The 23,515-nt window shown below is 41.1% G+C and overlaps 1 protein-coding gene across 10 annotated transcripts in view; it reads left to right on the top strand.

Moving 5' to 3' along the window:
• Positions 1–23,515, top strand: part of sox5 (SRY-box transcription factor 5) — a 183,423-nt gene that overhangs the window by 114,421 nt on the left and 45,487 nt on the right. For all 10 annotated transcript variants that reach the window (XM_079624198.1, XM_079624202.1, XM_079624200.1 and 7 more), the window contains 2 exons: positions 6,708–6,906; positions 12,708–12,942. In XM_079624198.1, the coding sequence (XP_079480324.1) occupies positions 6,708–6,906; positions 12,708–12,942 (434 nt within the window). The remainder of the gene's footprint in view (positions 1–6,707; positions 6,907–12,707; positions 12,943–23,515) is intronic.

The following is a 23,515-nucleotide window of genomic DNA, read 5'->3' as shown; positions in this document are numbered from 1 at the left end:
GTTGTGTTACATCTCTCTCTCTCTCTCTCTCTCTCTCTCTCTCTCTCTCTCTCTCTCTCTCTCTCTCTCTCTCTCTCTCTCTCTCTCTCTCTCTCTCTCACACTCTCTCTCTCTCTGTCTGTCTCTGGGTCAGTCAATTCTTCCTGGTAAAGATACACAGAAAACACTGTGGGTTGGTTCACCACTAAGCCCGTGTGATTGAACTTGCTGGTGACAAATGTGGCTGATGCACTTCATTTTTTTAATCATTCAAGTTAAAGATAAAACTGATTAAACCACCAGCCTGCCTTTACCTCTGGTCACATTATGTAGTAAAAAAAAATAAAAAATGGAGGTCCCCTTGAGAAAACAAGCTTTGTTTTTTTGAAAATGTAAAAATGCAGAAAGTTTTCTGTGATGGGTAGGGTTAGTGTAAGGGGATAGAATATGCAGTTTGTACTGTATAAAAACCATTACGTTTATGGAGAGTCCCCACAAAGATAGTAAACCAAACGTGTGTGTATGTTCTGTCTGATTGATGGAGGTTCTGGATCTTCTCTCTTGGTCATTCATTGCAGACTGGCTCTATTGTGTAGTCCGTGTTATGAGCTCTCGCAGCGGCTTGATAACCGTGTCTCCATGAAAAAAAAGGAGGGTCAGCATAGAAGAATGCTGAAGTGTTCCCCCCCCCCCCCCCCCCCTCTTTAGAAGTCTTCCCAGACCTCCCCTGTGCGATCAGCTGACAGTCGAGACATCCTCTGAGATAGAGGGGAACTGAGTTTTGCCATTTAGGTTAAAGTCTTATTTATCGAGACCGAGAGGATAATAACACAGAAACCGTATGACAACAAGGTCAGAGGTGAGGGCCCAAACAATTGCATCATTGGAAGGATAATAAACATCAATGGACTGCTTAGCTAAATGCTTTCGTTTGTATCCGATCCTTCAAGCTGTATAATAACAGCTTTGTACATGCAGGTAAAGGAGGAGTTTGGCAGGAAGGATGTTACGTACATCTTTTAGACATAATTTGTTGTTGTACAGGCCTATATGAATGGAGTAAATTGTACCAGAACGTTTTCACAGCAGCCGGGGCTTCTGGGAGCAAAACACGATGGATAATCATTTGACGGGGACATCATATTCACAAACCCTCACTCACTCTAAAAGAAGGCAAGCAGAGGCTGAGAAAGTTTTCATAGAAGTTTCAAGTGTGTGTGTGTAATATGTAAAATGTCAGTGAAAACATGAGTCAGTCCAGAGAAATAAATAATTAGAAACGAGAGATGACAGGAAACTATGCAGACAGATGAAGCGATGACTAAAATACTAGTCCCCCCCCCCTCCCCCCTCCTGTATATGTGTGTTGATGCAGCAGTTGCCTTGGCGCTGTGGGCACGACGCTCTCGCTGGTGCCTTGTGTCCACCCAGCGGCAACCGCTCACCATTGCTTATTGTGCGTTTGTGCGTGCAAACGGGTTGTTTTTGCTTTGCTCATATGACTTTTGATTGTGTGTGTGTGTGTGTGTGACTTCACCTCCATGCCTAAACAGTAATGGCTGACAGTGACATTAGGCTCTGTGTTCTTGCCTTTTGTGGCGACGCTGGACAGGAAATTGGGGTGGCCCTGCAGCCCTCGCGTCAGAGGGGGAAACAGAGGCAGCTTTGTGTTTTCCCTGAGTACGTGTGTGAATAATGTGTGTGTATGTAGACACGTACGTATGTGTGAAATGATTATTCAGTGACTTTAAGGGGGGACAAAATCTTTGTTAGCGCATTTAGCTAGCTATCAGCTATCTTAAAGACATTTTAAACCAAAAAAAAAGAGTTATTTGTGATGTGTAAATCTCTAATAAAGTAATGAGCTATTTTTTTGGTTAAAGTATCATCTAGTACAGATCCTATTAGCATATTATTTTCAGATTTTACTTCAGGTGAATGTGTCTTTTTACCGCTTTACTGTTACTGAGATGTTGTTTTAACGTCGTTAAAAGTATATGCACTTTTTTGTCATATTTTGTCAAGCATTAATGAGTGGAAACGTGATCTTTAGATGATGTTCTGGAAAATTAACCCGCAGAATATCCAAGTGCCCTCACTGTGATTAGTGATTACAACGTGAATGATGAAGAGCCCTCACAAGTTTGCACTACGGATGAATTTACTTCAGCGGAGGCGCTCTCTCTTGACTCGCTCTTCCTCCCTGCTGCCGGCCGCTACATTCCCACAGAGAGAAAAATTGAGAGAGCTATAAATAGCTGTAAAGTAATATACTTAAAAGACTGTTCAAAACAGAGAGAGTTGGGCACAAATGGTCGATTGTGCAAAGGGGGACGTCCTGACGGGACTATCTATGACTTTATCGTCCTGGGAGCAGAAGATAAAGAGTAAAAAAGGGATGAGCACATCTCCTAATGTCTGAGTGGATTGTGAGGTATTCTCAGTTTCCTACCGAAGGCATTGCTGTTGTTATCTGTGCTGAACGGGCTGATTGTCTGAACTTTTGGACACACTTTGTTTCATTCCCACAGTCTGATAACAAAGAAGAGCTGACCTTCCTAATGAAATAGTTATATTACACAGGAATTTACCTTCACCCGGTGTAACGTTTTTTATATATTTCTTTTTAAAAGAGAGTATAATGCCAAATATTGGCAGTGTTTGTGTTGATTTACTTGGAAGATATAAATGCCCCCTAAATCTGACAAAAACTTCCTTGGAGGGATGTCCTCAAATATAAAAGTAAAACATTTAATTCATATTTAGTGATAACTTATTCTCAAAATGTTTATTAATAAATAAATAAATGCGTGTATATAAAATATCATTTATTCTAAGATAAATCACATGTTATTCATATGCAAAGTTTTGCTTAAAGGCTTCAGTTATTAGGTAAAATTCGCATTATATATAAAAACGATAGATAGGTGTCTATCATGAGTTTTTCAACCATTCTCTGTATATCGGAGTGCTTTTTATCGTAGGCATGCATGCGACATCCGCAAAGCATCATCGTGCAAGTTTTTCTGTGGGCCATGCACATCCAAGTGTGTGCGTATGTGACACGTTTAGCCTCTAAATTATGTCCTGTCATTAGAGGCACTTCTGGAGTGTTAACCACTGCTGATGGTGATTAGGTAAAGCTCCTAGATTCAGTATTTAAAGTGCAGCTCCACTCCGCTGTTTAATGGACCCTGTATTTTGGACGATTAGCGTCTGCGGAGAAATGTACATGTGATATGAGAGGGACTTAGGAAAGCGCTCAATCTGTGTCTAAGCTCATAGGGAAAGTGTGCCTTTAATCTGGGCTTAACGTACGCAGCCGGCGGGAGGGGGTCGAGTGGCACACCGGTGGGGCGGCCATTAGCTTTTAACAATTAGCCATGAAAGTTAGCCTCTAAACCTGCGGTTCAACTGCGATGGGACTGGGTGCGAATGCTAAAGTTCATGAGATATGAAAAAGTGATGGCCTTTTCTTTGATAATACACCCCGAACTGAATAATACTTATGTTTGGAGATTATACAGACATCATTTGTGTTTCTACATATGTGTTTAGTCACCTCACCCGTATCAGCACGTTCAGCTTTGATATTCGAGGCTATTTATGAATAACATAATTCTTAGCCTTGTGAAAATGAATGGCAATAAAGTTATTAATCCACCAGATAATGAGCGAAGACTGCTGTTAAAGTTTACAATGCAAATTAAGCAGACACGACTAGCCTGGAAGGAAGCTTCAGAGACTGTTCTTTGTGCGCGTGTTGTGTTAGCAAGTGTGTGTGTGTGTGTGTCGGCGGACAGGGTGTGTGTGTTTGGCAGGCCGGCCTTTATTGGAACCACAGAAGGATGGAGTGAAATTATGCTAATGGCTGCTAATTATGACCTTGGAGACCAGCTTTTCTGCCAATTTATCTGCTTAATAAAACCCTCTCTTTTTTAATCCCAACATCTCGACAAGCTTTAAATGTTTCATGTAGACTCTCCACCATGACAGGTCTGCCAACTTTAAATGAAATAGTGGCTATAACCTGCTCACCCGGGGAGCAGAATTGTATAGTAATTATACTTCAAAGGCTCGCAGGAAAATAGACATTTTATTGCACAAGAGGAGCTGTGAAAAGCTTCTGTCAGTGGGCCGGCAAGGAAGTAGGGAAGAGAGAGGCAAAAGGAAGAGTGCACGAGACGGGGAAGAGCGCAGAAGAGATGCAGACGTGTCCAAAGTATAGCGCACGAATAGGAAACAGCTGTGAATTAGTTGCAAATAAATGTTGAAGCTATTTTATTACACTCACCTGAGTATTTATGCAAGGAATATTGCTCTGGGAATGGGAAATTATACAAAATTCTGGTTCTGAAACGGATTCCACTAAATGATTCCGGCTCCATTAACACTTTTAAGGAAGTATTTTTTAATCTTGGAAAAATTATATACTGAACCTAAATCGCTTTTTATTTACATATTTTAATATTTTTCTTTTAAGTAAAGTATTCTTTACTTCAAATCACTGATCTGAATGTGTTCCTACTAGCTTTCCAGCTACTCATTACGCTAATTTACTGTAAGTCTCACAAGCCTTAACTAAACCGTTAGTAAAACAACAGTTCTCGGTTCGAGTTGGATGTGACAAGCAATTTGCTGGTTCTAATAAGAACCGTTTCTCGATTGCCTACGTTTAGATGAGGGTCGTGTGTGTGTCTTTGTTGGTCCTGATGTGTGTATTGGGGGTTGGTGTGTTAGAGAGAACGGCACAGAGGTGTGTGTGTCAGAGTGAAACAAAAGGGCCCAGTGTGTGTGAGTGTCTGGAGGTAGAGTAAACAGAGTGCTGGTGGAGGGGCAGACAGGCCGTGCGGCTCTGACGGCCCAACTGCAGTTTATACAGCTGCACTGACTGCTTTTACTGCCCCAGTGTGAACCAGCATACAGCCAACGTACCCCACACACACACACGTTCACATTCATACAGCCAAATGAACACAGATATAGTCTCTAGTCTCACATTCGTACATATAATACACCTGTGTTACAGAATTTGTTACGACAGAGCCGTTGCTGTCAGACTCTGCATCAAAGTGTATCGTTTAAATCTCACGTGTTGTCAAGACTGTCTTGAGCATATCTTCGTCATTTTCATAGCCGCCAGTCTTAGGTTTGATTGAGGCGAGTCTTTTTTTATCCCGTCCAGACGGTTAGAAATATTATATGGTTGTTTGTCTTTACAGCTAATCTAAACCAAATAAGCAGTAAATAAGAGAAAGAGAAACCTTAGCAGCACCCAGGAGCTCCGCCAGATGTGGCGTCTCAGACCCGGTCTATGAGAATACCATTCAGTTCAGCACACGCAAACTGGACCGTACTGAGACTGTGGATGCTAGTTGATGAAGGATATTGGAGCGAGAAAAGTAACTGCACCCAATGTGTACGCATGTGAGTTTCAGTTTCCACCTCAGAGCATAAAATAAAATGAGTAATTATGAGATAGTGTAATATAAGAAATAAGGTATTTTTAAGGTATAAAAGTGAGCTATAAAGTCAGTTATAAAATCAAGTTTATGAGATATAGTCACATAAAGATACAATTGCAGGGAAAAAAGGTTAGTCATGAGAAATAAATAATTCTGAAAGTCATATTGTGAAATATAAAATCGCAATTGTCAGATAAAGTTATGAGTCATAAAATTACAAGTCATGGTTGCATTTGTGAGAGAAACTAAGAATAGAATTGTGAGATATAAAATTGCACTTATGTGCAGTAGTCGAAATTGTGAGATGTAAGGGCACATTGTAAAAAATAAAGTTGCAATTACAGGAAATAGTCACAATGAAAAATAAAATTACAGTTGTGAGGTATAATATATATATATATATATATATATATATATATATATATATATATATATATATGAATGAAAAGAAATGGGCTTCCATAACTTTGCTTATAAAACAGCTTATGGAGAAAAGCAAAGTTACTACGACACTGCCGTCAAATAAAATTTGTTTGCCAATTCTTTTAGTTGCAGAGTACAAGCCAAATAAAAGTACTTCTCTCCATCTCCCTTTATCCTTGTCTGTCCTTTTAAAAGAGTGGTACTTATTCCCCAGGGCCATAGTAACACTAGCTCCAAGGCTGAGAAGCGTCTATGAAAGCACTTAGGCAATGCCGTAAGCCAGATGAAATCTTATTACGAGAGCATATTCATTTTTCCTCACCATGCATTGTGGGAGAGAGAGTTCATTTAATAAATGCTTTTTCTTCCTGGCGGTATCAGAGGAACACAGACCATCATCAAGGCCTATTTTCTCTGGCATTGTCAACACCATATACACTGTCATTAACATCTACTGTGGCACACACGCTCACGCACACAACATTGTCTGTCTGTGTTCTTGGCTAACGTGATATTTGATGTGCGCTGGGCTGGCTGCACTTTTCTTTAATGGGCCGCTCGAGTCTTTACATCAAACAGGCTAGCTAAACACATTGTGTGCGGCGCTGCTACAGTAAATGGCTCTGTGATAGTGTAGGTGGGACGTGTCTTTGATGGAGGGATGGATGTGGACAAAGCTATGGCGTTGATGGCTGTCATTATGCGAGTAGTGTGTGTGTCAGGTGTGTGTGCGTGAAATGCTCCCGTATATGTCACTCACAATTAAACAACAGCCACGTCTCTGTCTCTGCCATGTCTTTCCTGAATGCCTCAGTCACTTTTCCTTTCTCATTTTTCCAGGATGTCTTCCAAGCGACCAGCCTCTCCATATGGGGGAACAGATGGAGAGGTAGTCATGGCGACAAGCAGACAGCGATTGGAGGATGAAGAGGTTGACGGACATGCTGTCATTCACTTGCCCCTGAGTTCGTACTGCAGCAAAGTGTCCCCGCGATCTCCTCGACTACTCGACAGCCCCCCAACACTACACGCGAACATGGTGAGTCGCCCCCCAGGAGGCGTCTATACACTCAAACCCCTCTCATACGATTGGATGAAGCCCCTATTAGCCCCTCCCAGTTGATTCATATGCATTTGATTGACTCCTCCCTTCCAACTTGTCTCAGGATGAATCCCTCCCATTGTCTCTCTCTTGCTCACACTTTTGGTGTGGAAATGCCCGTCACACTCCAATGATGTCATAGGCTGCAAGACAAGTCGTCTTTTTGAATGTGGCCAGAATGAATCAAATGCTTGACTGTTCATCTGTTATTGCGGAGTGTGAGTTCATGATGGGTCTGTGTAGTCATGGAGGTTATAGACTGTATTAGACATTCATGTGCTGTTTGTTTAAAGCCATAAGATGAAAAATAAGCAAGATGGACCCTGTAACCCAGATCGCACGTCCTCACGTTAACACGCACATGAGCTGTAGTATCTCTTCTGTGACCTTTTCCCCCGACTCCGCTATCTCTCTCGCTCTCTTGATAAACTTGTGTCGCCACAGGCTTTGGGAATCAATTTGGCTGTAAAACAATGAATCAGTACTTAAGGAACTTAAGAGTAAGCTAATTCTGCAATTAACTGTGATTACAGGGCACGCTGGACTCTGGTTTATTGTGAGAAACGGTTCCAAAACTGCAAAGTCCTCTAGCTTTCTCACTCGAGCGTTTCCTTCGTTCTCACTTTACACACTCGACTGCCAGCGCAGTGTGTTTGTTTATGACTGTCAGTTCTCTCACTTAAAGTCACTTGCAGTAAAACTACTACATGGGGAAAAATGTGCAAAAATCGTACCGTTTAGGGGTACAACACTACACCTGTGACCCTAATCCATCCTTAAAGGGGAGTGCATACAATTGATTGTTATTCTTATTAATCGTAATGTGAATAATTATGTATCGGCTACAGTGCAGTAGTTGTAATTGTTGTTTTATCTGAAAGACTAGACTGCTGTATCTGTCTCTCGCGCTGACATGACAGACGTGGCATGAAAAAGCAGGCGCACTGTATTTGATGTGGATTAATAAAGCGTATCCGTCTCAAGCACGGGTGGATTTTGGGGAAAGCAGGCTGGCATGTGTGAGACATTAAGTTTCCCTGAGCCGATCCACGCTGACTGGCAGAAGTGTTGAGTGAGAGAGAGATTTACACGAGTGGGGACTCGGAGGGGCTTTGTCACGGCAATTGTATAAAGTGATAGGGAAGTGTAAATCGACTCGGCGAGTCCCTGGGTAGCGCGCAGCGGAAGATTACCGCTTTATCTTGTCATTGTAAATTAACACGGCAGCGGCGCACACGCGCTTCAGACTCCGCTGACCTCTTCATCCTGAGAGAGAGAGAGAGAAGGAGGGAGGCGCGTGTTCGTGACGATGGGGTCAGCGGGGCTGAAGCGCGCGGTACCTGCTACAATAGAAGTTGGTGCTGCGTCCACGGCAGTCTGTAAACTCCTGCCAGTTTTTTTTGTTTTTTTTACAGGCAGAAAGTAAAAGGCTTTGAAACCGAAAGGTGGAAAGAGCTTTACACGCGGGTGATAATAGCGAGGTGTTAATTACTCTCCCTTTTGTCCAGTTAATGATGAGAGGCATTAAGAGAAGACGTGTTCACATGTGTGTTTCACATTAAGATTTGAGCTTGGATGTGTGAAATACAGCCTTTCAATGTCAAAAACAACAAAATACCCATCAGCCTGGACTCTTAAAAATTAATTTAGTAAAAATTTACTTTTTTAAATGGAAAGTAAATCCAATTTAATCCTTTGTTTTCAAAAACATCATTAAAATGTAATTTCATTTGTTTTTATACTTTTATATATTTTTTATTTAATATTTTATGTATGTGTGTGTGTGTGTATATATATATATATATATATATATATATATATATATATATATATATATATATATATATATATATATATATATATACAGTTATTATAATCAGATCAATTATATGAATTAGTACAATTGAAGTAGAAATGCATTTCTTGTATTTTTCATGTTTTTTTTTTGGCAAACAAACAAAAACTACAAGTCTGAGAATACATTAATTTTGAAGTTTCATACAAATCTATTAATTTAAGCCTTTTTATATGGCATGATCTCATGTAAATTCCCTACTACAGAAGGACAAGGACAAGACAATGTATGTTTTTTTTTAAACCGTGTGAAGCACTTGTAAGTCTTCATCCGTGTGCGTGTGTGTGTGTTAACGGCAGGATCAGGGCTGACAATAGCTCGGTTGAGCCAGGTTTAGAGGTGAGCGGATTGCACACACACGGTAGAGATCAGCAACACGGGCTTAAGACAACAGATGAGGTGTCAGCACTGCAGGAGAGGAGAGATGTCCAACTCGAGCGTGTGTGTTTCAGCAGCGGGACTCTTGACAGTTTAACTGATAGCAAGCATAGAGGTTAGTATCCTATCGCGTGGTGAACGCAAGCCAGAGAATCACACGGCCATGTATCGAGTTAGACTCATTAGCTAGACGCTACATGTGTCTGTAAAATAACTGGATTTAAGTTTGCATATGGAAGCGTGCTTTATTTAGGGAGAGAGAACGAATGAGAGAAATGCTCTGAGGGAAACAGGATGGAATCCTGCGGAGTACAGGAAGGACAACATTTTTTTTTTTTTAAAGATGGGAGAAAAGAGGTGGCATTTGGAGGAATGCTGGCATCTGTGTTGAAGGGAGAAGACGAGAGGAAAAAACTAGAGGGGGGAAGAAGGCATTTAGCTTTTTTGGCAGGAGTTGAAGTGTGTTTAAATGTGCTGCTTTCACACATGAGCTTAAGAGGACAAAAGTTGTTTAATTCTGTCGCCATGCTGCCGTGGTTCAAGGATGAAGAGAGGGTCGTGGAGAGAGGCGCAGTTTCAGCCTTTCCACGAAGAATTGACATCTGCACAACTAAAAGCAGAACCGCCCACACCGCACAGAACGGCACATCAGAAATGCATATAAATACATATACTCACAAGCACAGAGCTTTGCACACTTATTCAAATGCGGCGTAAAATCAGACGCACACACGTAAGCAACGAGACGAAGGACAAAACAGGGGGTATTAACCTGAATATCAACCCTACAGTAGACCTGTTACTCAGTGTGCCTTACATTTAAAGATAGGGGAAAGAAAGCAACACATAAGCCATTAGCTCATCTGCTTCTTTAAGAATGATGCTTCATCTGTCCGAGACTTAGTGTCACGGCCGAAGACTTTAAAAAGCGAAGGAATACAGTTTCCTCCGACGCCATATCACCTTCTATTCGAATTGTTTTCTAGACATCTCTGGAGAAAGACGCGAGCTGCGGTTTGAAGTATGCAGTGGATTAGATAGATTGGAAGTGACAGGTGTGACCGTGTTTTAAGATGCATGCCACACTAAAGCAGGCAGAGAGAAACGCCTGCCATTCTGCCACTCGCTCCCACTCTCTCCCTGGCTTTCTCGCTCTCGTCCTCCCCTCTTCTTTCTATCTTTATTCTCTGTTAGTTCTTTAACAGCGAGTTGGCAGTTTTGTTTGCGAATGACGGGGTGATCTCGCACCGCTTTGGTCATTTATGACTACAGAAATCTCCTAATCACAGTTCAACTACCCTGACTGGAGCTGATGGGGAAGAGAGGGGTGAAACGAAGGGGTGTGTCGGGAAAAACATGCGGGATTTTTTGCAGACAGATTACGGAAATGGGAGGAAATCAGTATGCAAGCTGTCATATTTTCCGTGTATCATAAAAGCCTGTTAAGATCTTTTAAGCCTGCCAGTCATCAGTCTGTTTGTGAATGAGTATCATTGTCAAATGTCTCTCGGTATGTGTTCGTAGCGAGTGAAAGTGTTTCAGTTTAATTAGTTCTACAGTAATTATTATTATCATCATGATGATGATGGATTGTGACGAGTCAATCTGTGTGATTATATTCTGGATATATGGAGTGTTGACAACTGTATGTATCTGAATATGATGTTTGTTTATTTTTCAGTTATGTGCAAAAGAAAGTGGCTGATGTTATTAAAAACAAAGCATATAAATAGCTGATATTAATTAAGTGACAACATTTATTAAATTAATAATTTTATAAACATAATTGATTCATAAATTGAAGAGAAACCTTGTTAAAAAACAGCATATTAATAAATTACAATTCTGTGACTAAATTTAAGTAAATAAATACTACTGCTATTAAACTTATATGCATTGCTACTTTTTACATGTTGTATAGATAGTTTTGTTGATTAGACATAAATAAATACCATATAATTGGCTGATGTTACATAAATGTCAAAACATTTAATAATGTTAAAACATTGTCATTTTATAATTTTTCAACATAAAAAGTAATCATTATACTTAAATAGTAGTTTTATAACTAAACATTTACTTTTTTAGCCCATTAATAATTGCTATTACTGGTAATTTTTTTTGCTTACTAGTAAAAAAAACAATTATTTTGTTGACAGGGCCAAATCATATTATTTCAGTCTCTAAGTAAAATTGTATTTGCCACTGTTCTGTGTCTTCTGAAAGTCTTGTGTAATTCGTGTTGCATTAAGCTTGAGTAAATGAACCATCTGCTGCTCTCTGTTCACTCTCAGAGTTAATGATTAAAAACAGATGTCATTATTAAAATCTAAGCAGGTGATAGAATTTGATCAATCCTGTGAACTTGAGTTTGGACTGATGATATTTCGCTTTGCATGACTGATGCAGGTGGCACGGAGGAGCTGATGTTGATTGTTGAGGTGTAAATCTGCTTACTGGATCCAAACACGTCAGTGGGATTATGCTATTGCCTGATTGGCTGAGGCTGCTGTCAGTCACGCTGGTGGTAAGGTAGATAATAGATGAGGATTAACCAAAGATTAACCCTGATTAACGGACTTGGACTGTTGACCTTGTCTCCAAATACCTGACTTGTTTTGTAATTAAACTTTATAAAGGGGATCCGGAGCTGGGTGAAAATAACGTTGCATGTGTGTGTGTGCGTGTGTGTGTGTGTGTGCGCGCACGTGTGCGTGAGATAATTCATCATCATAAATCTCCACATCTGTCATTTACCTCATTTGTGTGCATATAAATACATAAGCAAAAAACACCAATGATAAAAATAAATTATATGTAATTATATTGTGTATATATACACTTTATATATGTATATTTACAATATATTATAAAATGTTGTGTGTGTATACACAATTTTTATATACGCATTAGTGTTTTATGCCATTGCATTTGCATGAAAGTTTCACTGTAAAAATGTCTCCCAATAAAAGTCCTTTTTATGGCTCAGATCAGGTAGAAATAGCCCCTTAAAGCAACAACTGCACAGTTTCATTTTAATAGTGTACAAGCTTAATTCTGAGCCACGTTACGTAAGAAACCATAAGATGGGAACTGATATATATTTGGACAGAAGATCAATGCATGAAACACTGAAGATGGTGATTGATATTGCAGCTGTCATGTTGGTCAAGAACAGAAGAAAAAAATGCGGTTGAAAAACTTGGATGTTCTTGTGTGTTTGGAGCTGATTCAAAGTAGAAAAACTTCCCTTCTCAGAAGAAGAGACAGTTCCTGTGATGGTGAAATGACTGAAACTTTTTGCGCTAATGATTTTGTCTAAAGAGACTTCAGACCGACAGAGGCAGAAAGAGAGAGAGAGAGACTTTCTACAGTACAGATGGGCAGATGAGGATGAAAGTAAACCTAAACATGCCTCAACACTCAGGAAGAGGATGAAATAATTAGTGAAGGGCTGCTTATTGCTTTGTTTAACACCCTGTCTCTCTCTCCTTCTCTTTGTCAGGATCAGGATGGCTGTAAAGGCCTGGCCCTGAGCCCCTACCCCCAGCACAACTCGTCTACCTCACCCAGTAAGCAGCAGCATCAGCAGCAGGAGGAGGGGTCAATGCGGCCGGGCAGCGAACCCAGCTCCGCTTCAGCTCTGGGCACCCCAGAGAGACGCAAGGGCAGCTTGGCCGACGTGGTCGACACGCTCAAACAGCGCAAGATGGAGGAACTCATCAAGAATGAGCCAGAAGGTGAGTGATGGAGAATTTAATACACGCTTTGACACATGGTTGTGACGTTCGCATAGAAAAAGCTGTCCTGAAGCCTGGTTTCTAAATTCTCACCTGGTTTACAAAATCTTGAGAGCTGAACAACAATATAACCTCTCCACTAATGAACATAGTCATATTGTGGTGGTTGTTTGCGTATTATCAGAACATATATTAACACCAACTCATTTCATTTAGCATCTTTATTACAAGCTACTTTTGATGCCATGGAAAGAAATATTTATTTTATAAAGATTTATAAATACTTTTGATACCATGGAAATAAAAAAAAAAACTTTATTTATTTATAAAATTGGTTACAATTAATGTATAAATACTTTTGAATAAAGTAGTCATTTGTCATTTGAAGAATTAATTGATTAATAATTAATTACTTAACATATTGTTAAATAAAATTCATAGCAGTCAATTTAATTAAATATTTAAATTAATTGAATTAAGCATCGTCACATCAGACTTGTTTCCCAGTGTAGAGAGTTTCTCTGATTATTGGGAGCTATATAGCTTTGAGTTTTTTTGTTTTGTTTTGATCTTCCTGGTTGGAGACCAGCAGGTTTTAGGAGCCATTGCGCAGCCAGTTTTTTTCCCTTCAGAACCAGTTTTTCTGTGTGGAAACAGCACATGGAATAGATCCAGATTGGGCACCGGTTTCCGAAATCAGCACTGGCACCCTGTCGGTGGAAAAAGTTCACTGTATTAGACAGTTAGAGCACATTGGCACACGTGCATGTCTTATTGTGATGAAATTACAATGTGAAACCGACTGAAAGTGTGAAGGATTTCGTGGCGAGCATCTCTCACTCTGTCTTTCTTTCTCTCCTTCGCTCACTCGCACGCACACATTCTTACTTCCATCTATCGACCCATCATTCCTGACTAACAAATTCTGCTTAATGAGAGCTGTTGATAAAGTCAGGCCTTTGTTTAAGCAGGCAGGGATCAGCTGTTCGGAGCCATTGTGTGCCACACTTTGCATATTCATTTCAGACTGATTACTGAGAGAACGGCTCTCAGCTTCTTCCACAGGATCTCTCTCTCTCTCTGTCTCTTACATCACACCACACTCGCTCTGTAATTAGAGGCCAGTTCCTCATGAATAATCAGAACCTGCTTCCTATGTGAATTAGCCAATGTGTGTGCAAATAAACATGTGAAAATACTGACACTGGATGGATGGATGGATATGTGGATAGATGAATGGATGTAGGTAGGTAGGTGAATGGATGGATGGATGGATGTGTGATTGTACAGTGAGAATTGTTTTCTTCACCCGTGCACACTGAAGGCTACTTAAAGCTGATCCTGCTGTCAACCATGTGAAGAATGCAGGCAAACAAAGCTAGCATTCACTGATTTAGCACTCACATAGTATTTACATTCAGCAGGCTTTAGCGCGCTCTTTTTTTTTAATGTACAGGAGTGCAGAGGTGTCTTAGAACTGTTGCGTTACTCCATGCTTTGTCTTAAACTGAGGTCACACTAGATTTCACTCCACTGACTTCCATTCAGGTCTGCGGTTTTTGCAGGAAATTTCTACTATTATGTTATTTTATTTTCAGCTCTCTGATTTGGAAATCTGCAGAATGGATTTAAACATGATATTGTATATAAAAAGCATCATGATAGACAAAACATTTGAGTAAGACTTTGCAAATGACAGGCGTTGGAGTTTTGCTGGCACTGATTCTGCTCATTTGTGTGAACATCATCCTGTTCTATAAAAACCAAGCAGGATTTTGCTTCATTTACATTTGATTTGAATAGTTACGTCAGAAAAAAATAGTTACATTTGAGAAAGCTGTAAGGTCACACCAAGAGTCTGGCCGTGAAATTCAAGAGCTGTACAGGAGGCCAGGAAAAATATAGGAAGGATACTTATAGAACTTGAGAAAAAGCAAGCAAGCAAAACAGACAGTCCATTAGCAGGAGACTACAGTAGCGCATTATCTCTCTACTTTCTGTTCAAATGAAATGTGCAAACAAAAGAAGCCCCAGTCCCTCAAGAAGCACGGACACAGAGAAAAAGAAGCAGAAAAGAAAAGAGAAAAAATAAAGAGGGGGAGGTGAGCAGTGCATTGAGCCAGGCCTCTCATAGCCTGATAAAAATCCCTTTTCAACTCGCCTGTCCATTGTTTGCTTGTGTACCTCACAAAGACCATTAGCTGCAAACGGCAGGTTATGATGAAAAATTAATGAATGCTTTAATCATTATGAAAGGGTCGTATTATTACCGTTCCCTTTCTCTTTCTCTCTCTCTATCTCTCTCTCTCCCTGCCCTCCCTCTCTTTCCCATACGCTGCTTCTAGACGGATCAATCACATGCTCGCATATACATGCACATTCATCGAAAGTCGCTCGGTGTGGTGGAAACGTAGCGCTGGCTTGTGAAGGGAAAGTAGAAAGGAAATGGGTCAGAAAGCAGTAAGAGAATGGGGAGAGGGGGCCACATGCATCTCACTCCCTGTGTGAAATCGGGAGTGTGTTAGTCAGCGTGTTAGCGAGCCGTTTGCTCACCTGTCCCCCCTCGCTGCTCCACTTCCCCTCAGATAAACAGCCCGAGCGGAGTCGTTTGTTACGATGAGATACCAGCCAAACTTATACTGGGTCAGGCGAGTGTGTGTGTGCGCGCGTGTGTTTGACCAAGAGCAGAGCATTTGGCCTTTATAAACGCGCGTCCGAGTCTGTCCCTAATCGACTGGCCTCAATGATACTGCACATCTTCAAGCAGTTTCCGTATCAACCTGTTACTGCTCGAATTCACAGATTTATACATTGTTGCAAGTGGGAAAACAATTGGTCGGCCAAAATGGGTTTATATCTAGAAAGCAGGCTGGCATCATATGTTAATATATGATGATGATTATAATTAGAAATATGATCATCATAATATCATAATATATGAAAATATATAGCAGAAAAGATTTACTCAATTTGGTGAATTAATGAACATTCAGCACACGTTTGTAGCTTAAAAGTAAAAAATAAATCCTTCCAGGCCACTTCTTATCTCTCACTATATTTGTAGCAATATATTTGAGAACTGCAGCAAGAACAGTTTCCAGCAGCCTGTGTGTGTGGTGTGTCAGTGTCAGGCAGCAGCGTGCTGGAGTGTGTGTGTGTGTTATTAGCTTTAGTAATGGAAAGAGGGCAGAAGGGCTGTCAGGGGTTCAGAGGGAGCACAGTGTCTCTCTCAGGGGTCTGGACAGCAAACACACACTCACAGAGCACTTCCTGTGTCATCCACACACAACACACTCTTAAGGACTGACTGCAATCAGAAGGCTATACTGCAAATGAACTTCATCCTCATCTTGAACTACTCCAAATCTTTGAGGCGCTTTCTTCTTTGATGGTATGATCGCACTCCTCCTCCTCTCCCCCCAGCTCTCTGTGGAGGAGATGTAGTCCTCACTAGTGCTTGGCAGTCTGTGTTATGTGGGGCACAGATGTTCAGGGTCTCCCGAGTGTCCATGTGTGTGTGTGCGAGTTAGTGTGTGTGTTTGTCAGCCTTGGCGCTGGGCTGAGCTTGATTCATGGTCTGGGCCGAGCTTTGGTTGGTTCCCTTAGCACTGAACCTTGCACACACACACACACACACACACACACACACACACACACACACACACACACACACACACACACACACACAGTTCTCAAGCTGAGCATACGTCACACAGCCCTTTACAGACAATGGTCTCATTCACCTTTCTGTGCCTCTCTTTGAGTCTCCCCACCCTGTGTGCTTTTACACATAAAACAGATCACTCCTCTGATCAGTAACTCTCATCCAGAGTCCATAAAGTTATTTTAGACATACCTGTTAACTGCGGGTAAATTAAGAAAATGTTCCAGTCGTAAATAGTATTTAATGGCTGTGAAACGTTTGCATTATTTTGCAATGGGGAGAAGAGAATATATATATACTAATTATTTTGTAATTTAATATATTGTATTTTATATTTTACAATATTATTTCATAATATAATGTAATTATTTTTACATTTATTTGTATTTATAATTTAGTGTTTTGTAATTTGTAACAGTGGAAGTAATTGTAGTATTATATGAAGATTAGATTATTCTTCATGTTTTGTTTTTGTTGGCTTAATGCATAAAATATTCCACATACATGAGACAAATGGTGAATCAGACTCTCCTCTCTTTTCTCATAAAGTTCTCCACCTCAGATGCCGTACAGCCCTCTTGAAGTAACAGCGTGGTCTTGTTTACGAGTGCTGGCCCCCTCGTACCGGATGGCCATGGAGTGAGCCGAGATTGATGGTTCAATTTAGACTTGACTAATTGAGTCCCTCTCCTTGCTTCTCTCTCTGTGGGATGCTCTGGCTTCAAAGCCCATCCTGGGGTCAGCTGCTGCCCGGATGCCTCTATTATCTTACGCTGCCTCCACCGGTCTGGGGTCAGACTGGAGGTGGCTTTTAATGCACAGTGGGCCGTAAGTTGTGCGACTGCACTGTTTTATAGCATGACACTGAACTGTAGGGCACGTCAAATGGTGTTTTAAGATCAGAGCGAGGTTGCACCGCACACACTCACACTCTCTTTTGTGAGACGTGCATGAGGGGGGTGTTCGGAGGCACTGGGGCATTTTATAAGACAGCACTTAGGCCCCGTCATTGTTAGCCAAGGGCTCACGCATTCATACCCCTCAATGAGAGAGAATAAGAAGGGCGGATACACTCTTCCATGAAGACGAAAGGGGTAGAAGAGCTCTGAAGCAGTTCAGCAGTGCATCTCTGTCTAAATCTCCCCAGGGTCTGCTAATCTGCTATATGTCTGCTGCTGTGGAGTGCTTTCTCACACACACACACACACACACACACACACACACACACACACACACACACACACACACACACACACACACACACACACACACACACACACACTATAATTGGACCCCAAATACACATATATGCACAGTTGTAGGTTCTTTAGCAGCTTTTTTTAAGATGCATCAAGACCGAACTGATCGAACAAGAAAAAAACACAAAAGGACAAATTTAGGCACATAGAAGGCGAGGAGGGCATGCTACGAGCACTGAGAGCGTCTGTGAGCAAAGAGTGAGAGAGTGGGAGAGAACAACTTCAATGTGCAATTTCCAGCATTTGGTAGTAATTAGCTAGATGTATAAATTAACATTAGGAGGAGTCGTTTGTCATTATCTTCCCCTCGTGCTCTGAAAAAACGAGGGCTGAGTTAGCGACCCAGGACAGAAAAAGAGAGAATAGAGAACTACACAAAACCAAAATATGGATTTGTAGAGGTTATTGAAATAGAGAGATTGTTGTCAGAGTTGTAACCTGAAGAAATGCATTAGTTAATAAAGCATTATAAATCTAAAGCTGTTTCCCTTGATTCCTCTCTTTCCTTTGCTCTATTTTTACTTACTTTTAGTACCTGATAAGTGTTGATTAATCTTATGATTTTGACAGGCCGACTTTAAACCCACCCATAAGAATGAATAATGACGAATGAAATAATACCTCAGAACTCTTACTGTACTCTGTCAGCAATTGTCTCAGAAACATCTGAGTCAAAGTTGATAATTGAGCTCTCAAAGAGCTATAAATCTTTTCCTCTGGGCATATCTGTTTAAAAATGATGCAATCCAAACTGATAGACTAACAGATGCCTTCTGAATAAAGTTTCTATCTGTTTACAGAATCTAGCGCAACAAAACACCAGCTATTCTCACTCGCAGCCATTATAGCGCTACAGATTTTTCTTAGTAACGCCGTCAGTCTTTACTGGGAAAAGCACAAGATGCCTCCTTTTTTTCCCCGAGTAGACGATTGCATGCCTGTTAATTTGTCTCCGGCTGAATCCAAGTCAGTGTACTTTTCTTTGAGGTTGGCAAAACAGCTGAACACATTAGAGTTAACGGGGCCCTATTGTGAGCGAGCCATTGTTCCAGCGTATGAAAGGCACATTCAAGTCAGTTGTATTGAATTGTTTGGGTCTGCCTTTCAGTTTGTATTCTTCTGCTGCCTTGCACAAGACAATCAATAGGGATGAGCCTTCTCACTGGATGGGTGATATTAGAGCTGAATGCCGCTTACGGGATGGGAAAAGCTGTCTGAGGACACACACACACACACACACTTAGAGCCTTTGGCATAACAGCGCTGTGGTCTTTTTTTACTTTAAGTGTGGGCATCGGATTAGAGACTTTGAGATGGACGTCTTTGTGCATTACGTGTGTGTGTGTGTGTGTGTGTGTGTGTGTGTGTGTGTGTGTGTGTGTGTGCGCGCAATTGTGATTGTGTGTCTAAAGTTTTGTTATTGACCTCCTGGTGTGGCATTAAGAAAGGCACAAAAGCCGGAGGTTCATGAATTAGACTGTGGCTCCATAGCAGGGCCATTATAGAGCTGACTGTTCCATAGCCACACCATTGTGGCTCAAGACTTGGACAGTTGCACACAGCCATCATTGACGTGCATGAATTGGAAATTTTCCTGAGCCGTGATGGCTGAATGCAGGGTTTGAACATGAGGAATCCATATATTAGCAGCTCCGTTTGCCTTGCTGGATTTAATGATGTGCCTGTGAATTGCATAATATGAATATTCCTTATGGAGACGTGTAGATGATGACTGATTTCATGAGATGTTTAAGAACTTCTCTGTATGCCAGTGCATACACAATCAGTATGGAGAGGCAGCCCCCTGAAAAATAATCAGTTCGCACAAATAAAGTGAGTTCTTCACCGTTTGTTTAGTTATAAAGCTCTCAGACGTTGAGCAGTTGCGTGATTCTTATGCTAATTTGCAGAGCACACCCATATCTATTAACATGCTAATTTTATTTTGTGTGTGTTGGCATTTTTGAAGCTAATGCTAAATAATGGAATACAATATCCCATGAATATTCATTGCAACTTTTAAAAACTGAGCGAGCTCTATAAAATATCACTCACCCCTCTCTTTGATCATGCTTTAGTAGATAGAGAGCTTTCTGAATCTCCATCACAGCACTTTTTTTCCCAACCACACTGGTGACGTTTTTGAAACCGTATGTGTGTGTGTGATTTCTGTAAAGGGAGTTAAGGCAAGAGGAAATATAGCAATAGCAGGCATGTGCATATGGTTGGACCACTAGGCTTTGGCGCACTGTTGCATTATGGGTAATTGCAGGTCAGTGGCTGTTGGTTATTTTGATGTGGCGTTAGAGGCCTTTCACATGGCTTGCACCAACTCTCAAATCCCTTCCCCATATCCATTACGCACCCCTGTAAATCTAAATCCAAGTCCATTCTCTTCTTTTCTAACACACAGACACACTCACTTGAGCCTCAGCAGGGTTAAAAGGGGATATGTAAAGTAAATTACAAAGCAGATTTAGGTGTATTTGCTTGGGTTGGCGTAGATAAGAAACAAACAGTGGATGTGCACAGGCCAAATGTCAGAGGCTGCGTACACGCTTGTTCACCCACACATGTAGAGCATGTAAAAACACACGCACAAAAGTCTTCGGTAAAGGTAAACACACAGAAGTCAGTTTGTCGGGATACTTTTCTGTTAAAGTTTGATTTTAGCCAAGAAACAAGTATTCAAACTTAATTGGCTAACACATTGTGTTGTGCACAGTCCTGTTGAGTACACTTGAGCCTCTTAGCAGTGCTCAAGGAGGCGATAGAGTTACCTTCAAATTACTTTCTCATTAAACTGGAAATGTTATATTTGCCTGATTGTTTTCCCCAAACCAGTTAAGCACAAATCCCACGTCCAGCTAATTTCAATGGTTAATTCAATCAGGCAGTCACCTGTCAATAAAAATCAGAAATATCGTGAATGGATCCGATAATGATAAACAGTAAAGATATAATATATCAGGATATGCTACTAGTGCTATTCTAAAGGGTTAAAGTTTTAAGTTAGGAGATAATAGTGTTGTGTAGGCAAATTTCACATGACCTATGAAATCTTAATATTCAACAGAAGGACAGGGTTTACAAATTTAATGTGATTGCAAACTAAGATCTTCCGTTGTTGATTGTAAACACAACACAGTCTATCAATGACTCTCCATCACATACTACACTCCTTACAGCTGCTCCACTTCCTGGTTTTGAGTGCACGAGACTGAATGCCGGTAGTGGATACCAGCGAGTGAATGAAGCTCCGGTAGGAGGTCTTTGAACACGAGGGGGAAGCTCAGAATTAACCCCAGCAGTCCTGCGGTCAGGCATCGCACTTTGAAATGAAGCAATCTGTCTCTGCTGAGCGGTCCTAGGTCAGCACCCTTCGGCCTGCCAGAAAATAGGCCCTTTATTTGAGCCAGATGTTCAGAAACAAGCTAGGCGGATCCCAGTCCTCCCTCTTTCCCTTCAAGTGTCTCTCTCTCTCTCTGCCTTCCTTTGCTCTTGGACTCCTTCCTATTCCGCCACGGTTTTCTTCCCCCCCCCCAACCCTTCTTCTGTCCCATGGTGGCGGTGCACCCACCGTACTTCTCCGGGAGAGAGAGCTCTAGCCTGGCTACACGCCCAAGCCTGATCCCCTGCCTGGACGTGGGGACCGCTGGAAGACTGAACAGGTGTTCTCCACTTTTTGATTTCAGTGCATTTGAATTAATCCTGTCAGCTCAGCTGTTAAAACAACTGTCACCCCCAGCTGCTAGTCATTTTAGGCTGGATCTGACACACTCCGCCAGTCTACGGCAGTCGCCGATGACATACACACACTCTCACCGTCTGTTCCCTGGCCCATTGTCACGGCCACAAAGCGATTTGCACACACACATACATACACAGGCGCATACGCACAAAGGAAATGCCTCGGCACATCAGCATAGTCCAAAGAAAATTTTAATTGAATGTTAAAACATTGTTAATGATATAAAGAACTTAGAAACTGATTTTCACTTTGAAAGCAGTGTTCACATTGAGCTAACACATGGTTATATAGCCTGATGAGGTTTATATATTTATCTAAATGACAGAGACTTTTGTTATTTTAAAGAAAGGCAATAGACAAATGTAAACCTTACACTTTTTAGATTTAAATTTATAAATGTAATTTATTTATTTATTTACATTTAAATGTATTTTTTTATTTGATCGTTTTAACTTTTTAGGTGTACATTTTTGTCAAATTTCTAGGGACAATTTTGTCCCCCCGACTATATCTATCTTAGTAAACCACACAAATTCTCATTCATCACCTGTTTCCTTCTCTTTCCACTGTATATATTTTTAATTATTGCCATTTAAAAGCTAAACCTCCTCTTCCTCTCCCCTTCACCTCTTCTCACCCTCCTCAGCTCAGAGGTGCTGTTTCAGAGAGTGTTGTTCCTGTCGTTCAGTTTGATCTTTTTCAACCTCCTTTTCTTTCATCCGGATTCACATACCCCTCAGTCAGATACAGGTTACACATTCTGCACATTTAAATATCTGTTTACTTCTTTTTATTGCCGAGAGCAGAGACAAACGCAGTGGGTTAATTACTGGTGGATGATAAATGGTTGATCGAGGGAGTGTTCAGAAACTTGGGCTGTTTCGTTTTTGCCCTGCCTTCCCTTTTTTATACAATGCCAGTCAAGAGGGAATACATTCGTTTCCCCCCAAAAAGAAGAAAAAAGTTCAGGTGTGTGAGAAAATGTGCTTCATTTAGGGCCAGCGCTCCATCCTAAGCGTGTCAGGTTTTCCGTGTTTTTAAGGGATGAATTCTCTTTCAGAGGGCCAGGCTACATTCTAATCTTTTCGTAAGGCTGTTCTCACCTTTGGAGAGAGAGCGATAAATGGAACGCAGAGCAGAAATAAGCACTCTTGCACAATAGAATGTATAGTTTGTCATGTGTTTGGTATATTTGCTTACAGGCTTATGACGTTTCGGGGACTTTGGACCCCAGTGTGCACACAGCAGCAAGAGAACAGAGCGAGGTCGTGGATTTAGCCCCCACCCCTCTGTTGTTTCTGCACAGATAAACCTCTTCATACTTCTTTTTGTGCATTACTTTAAGTCTTTCCCAACCTTTTTTGTTTTGTCTTACCACAGGCCTATAGTAATGCTTAAGTAATCCGTCATTGTTGCTTTTGTAACTTATATTATACCGTATTCTACTTCCTGGGGGTGCACGTACCCCTGGTTGGGATTCACCGCATTAGTGTTTTTCTGTTCGAACGATACTGGGAACTGGGATAGTGTGCACACTTAATATTTTTATCTGAAGACTATATTTGAGGACCTCTAAAGAGCCGCGTTCCAGTGCATTTAATATGTTAACATTATTATGAGTGCACTGTACAGACTCGCACAGTAAGGGTTTAAATAAACGAATTAAGATGAAACGGGCCGTTTTTGCCGTCCTGTTCCACTGCTGGTGACTAACCAATGGAAATGCAATATAGCTTATAAGTGGGGAGTTTTTCCCATGACCAACCTTATCAAGCAATCAAAGTTTTAACTTGAAAGCATTTACCACATCCCCCACCCTGTCCACCTCCCCTCTTCCTGTCCTAGAGATGAAGAGAAAGAAGTTGAGGGATGTGTCGGATGGTGGGTGAAGGGGTCTGT

Source organism: Phoxinus phoxinus, assembly GCF_949152265.1.
Source record: "Phoxinus phoxinus genome assembly, chromosome: 9".
Classification (NCBI taxonomy): domain Eukaryota; kingdom Metazoa; phylum Chordata; class Actinopteri; order Cypriniformes; family Leuciscidae; genus Phoxinus; species Phoxinus phoxinus.
This window is presented reverse-complemented; position numbering and strand designations above follow the sequence as displayed.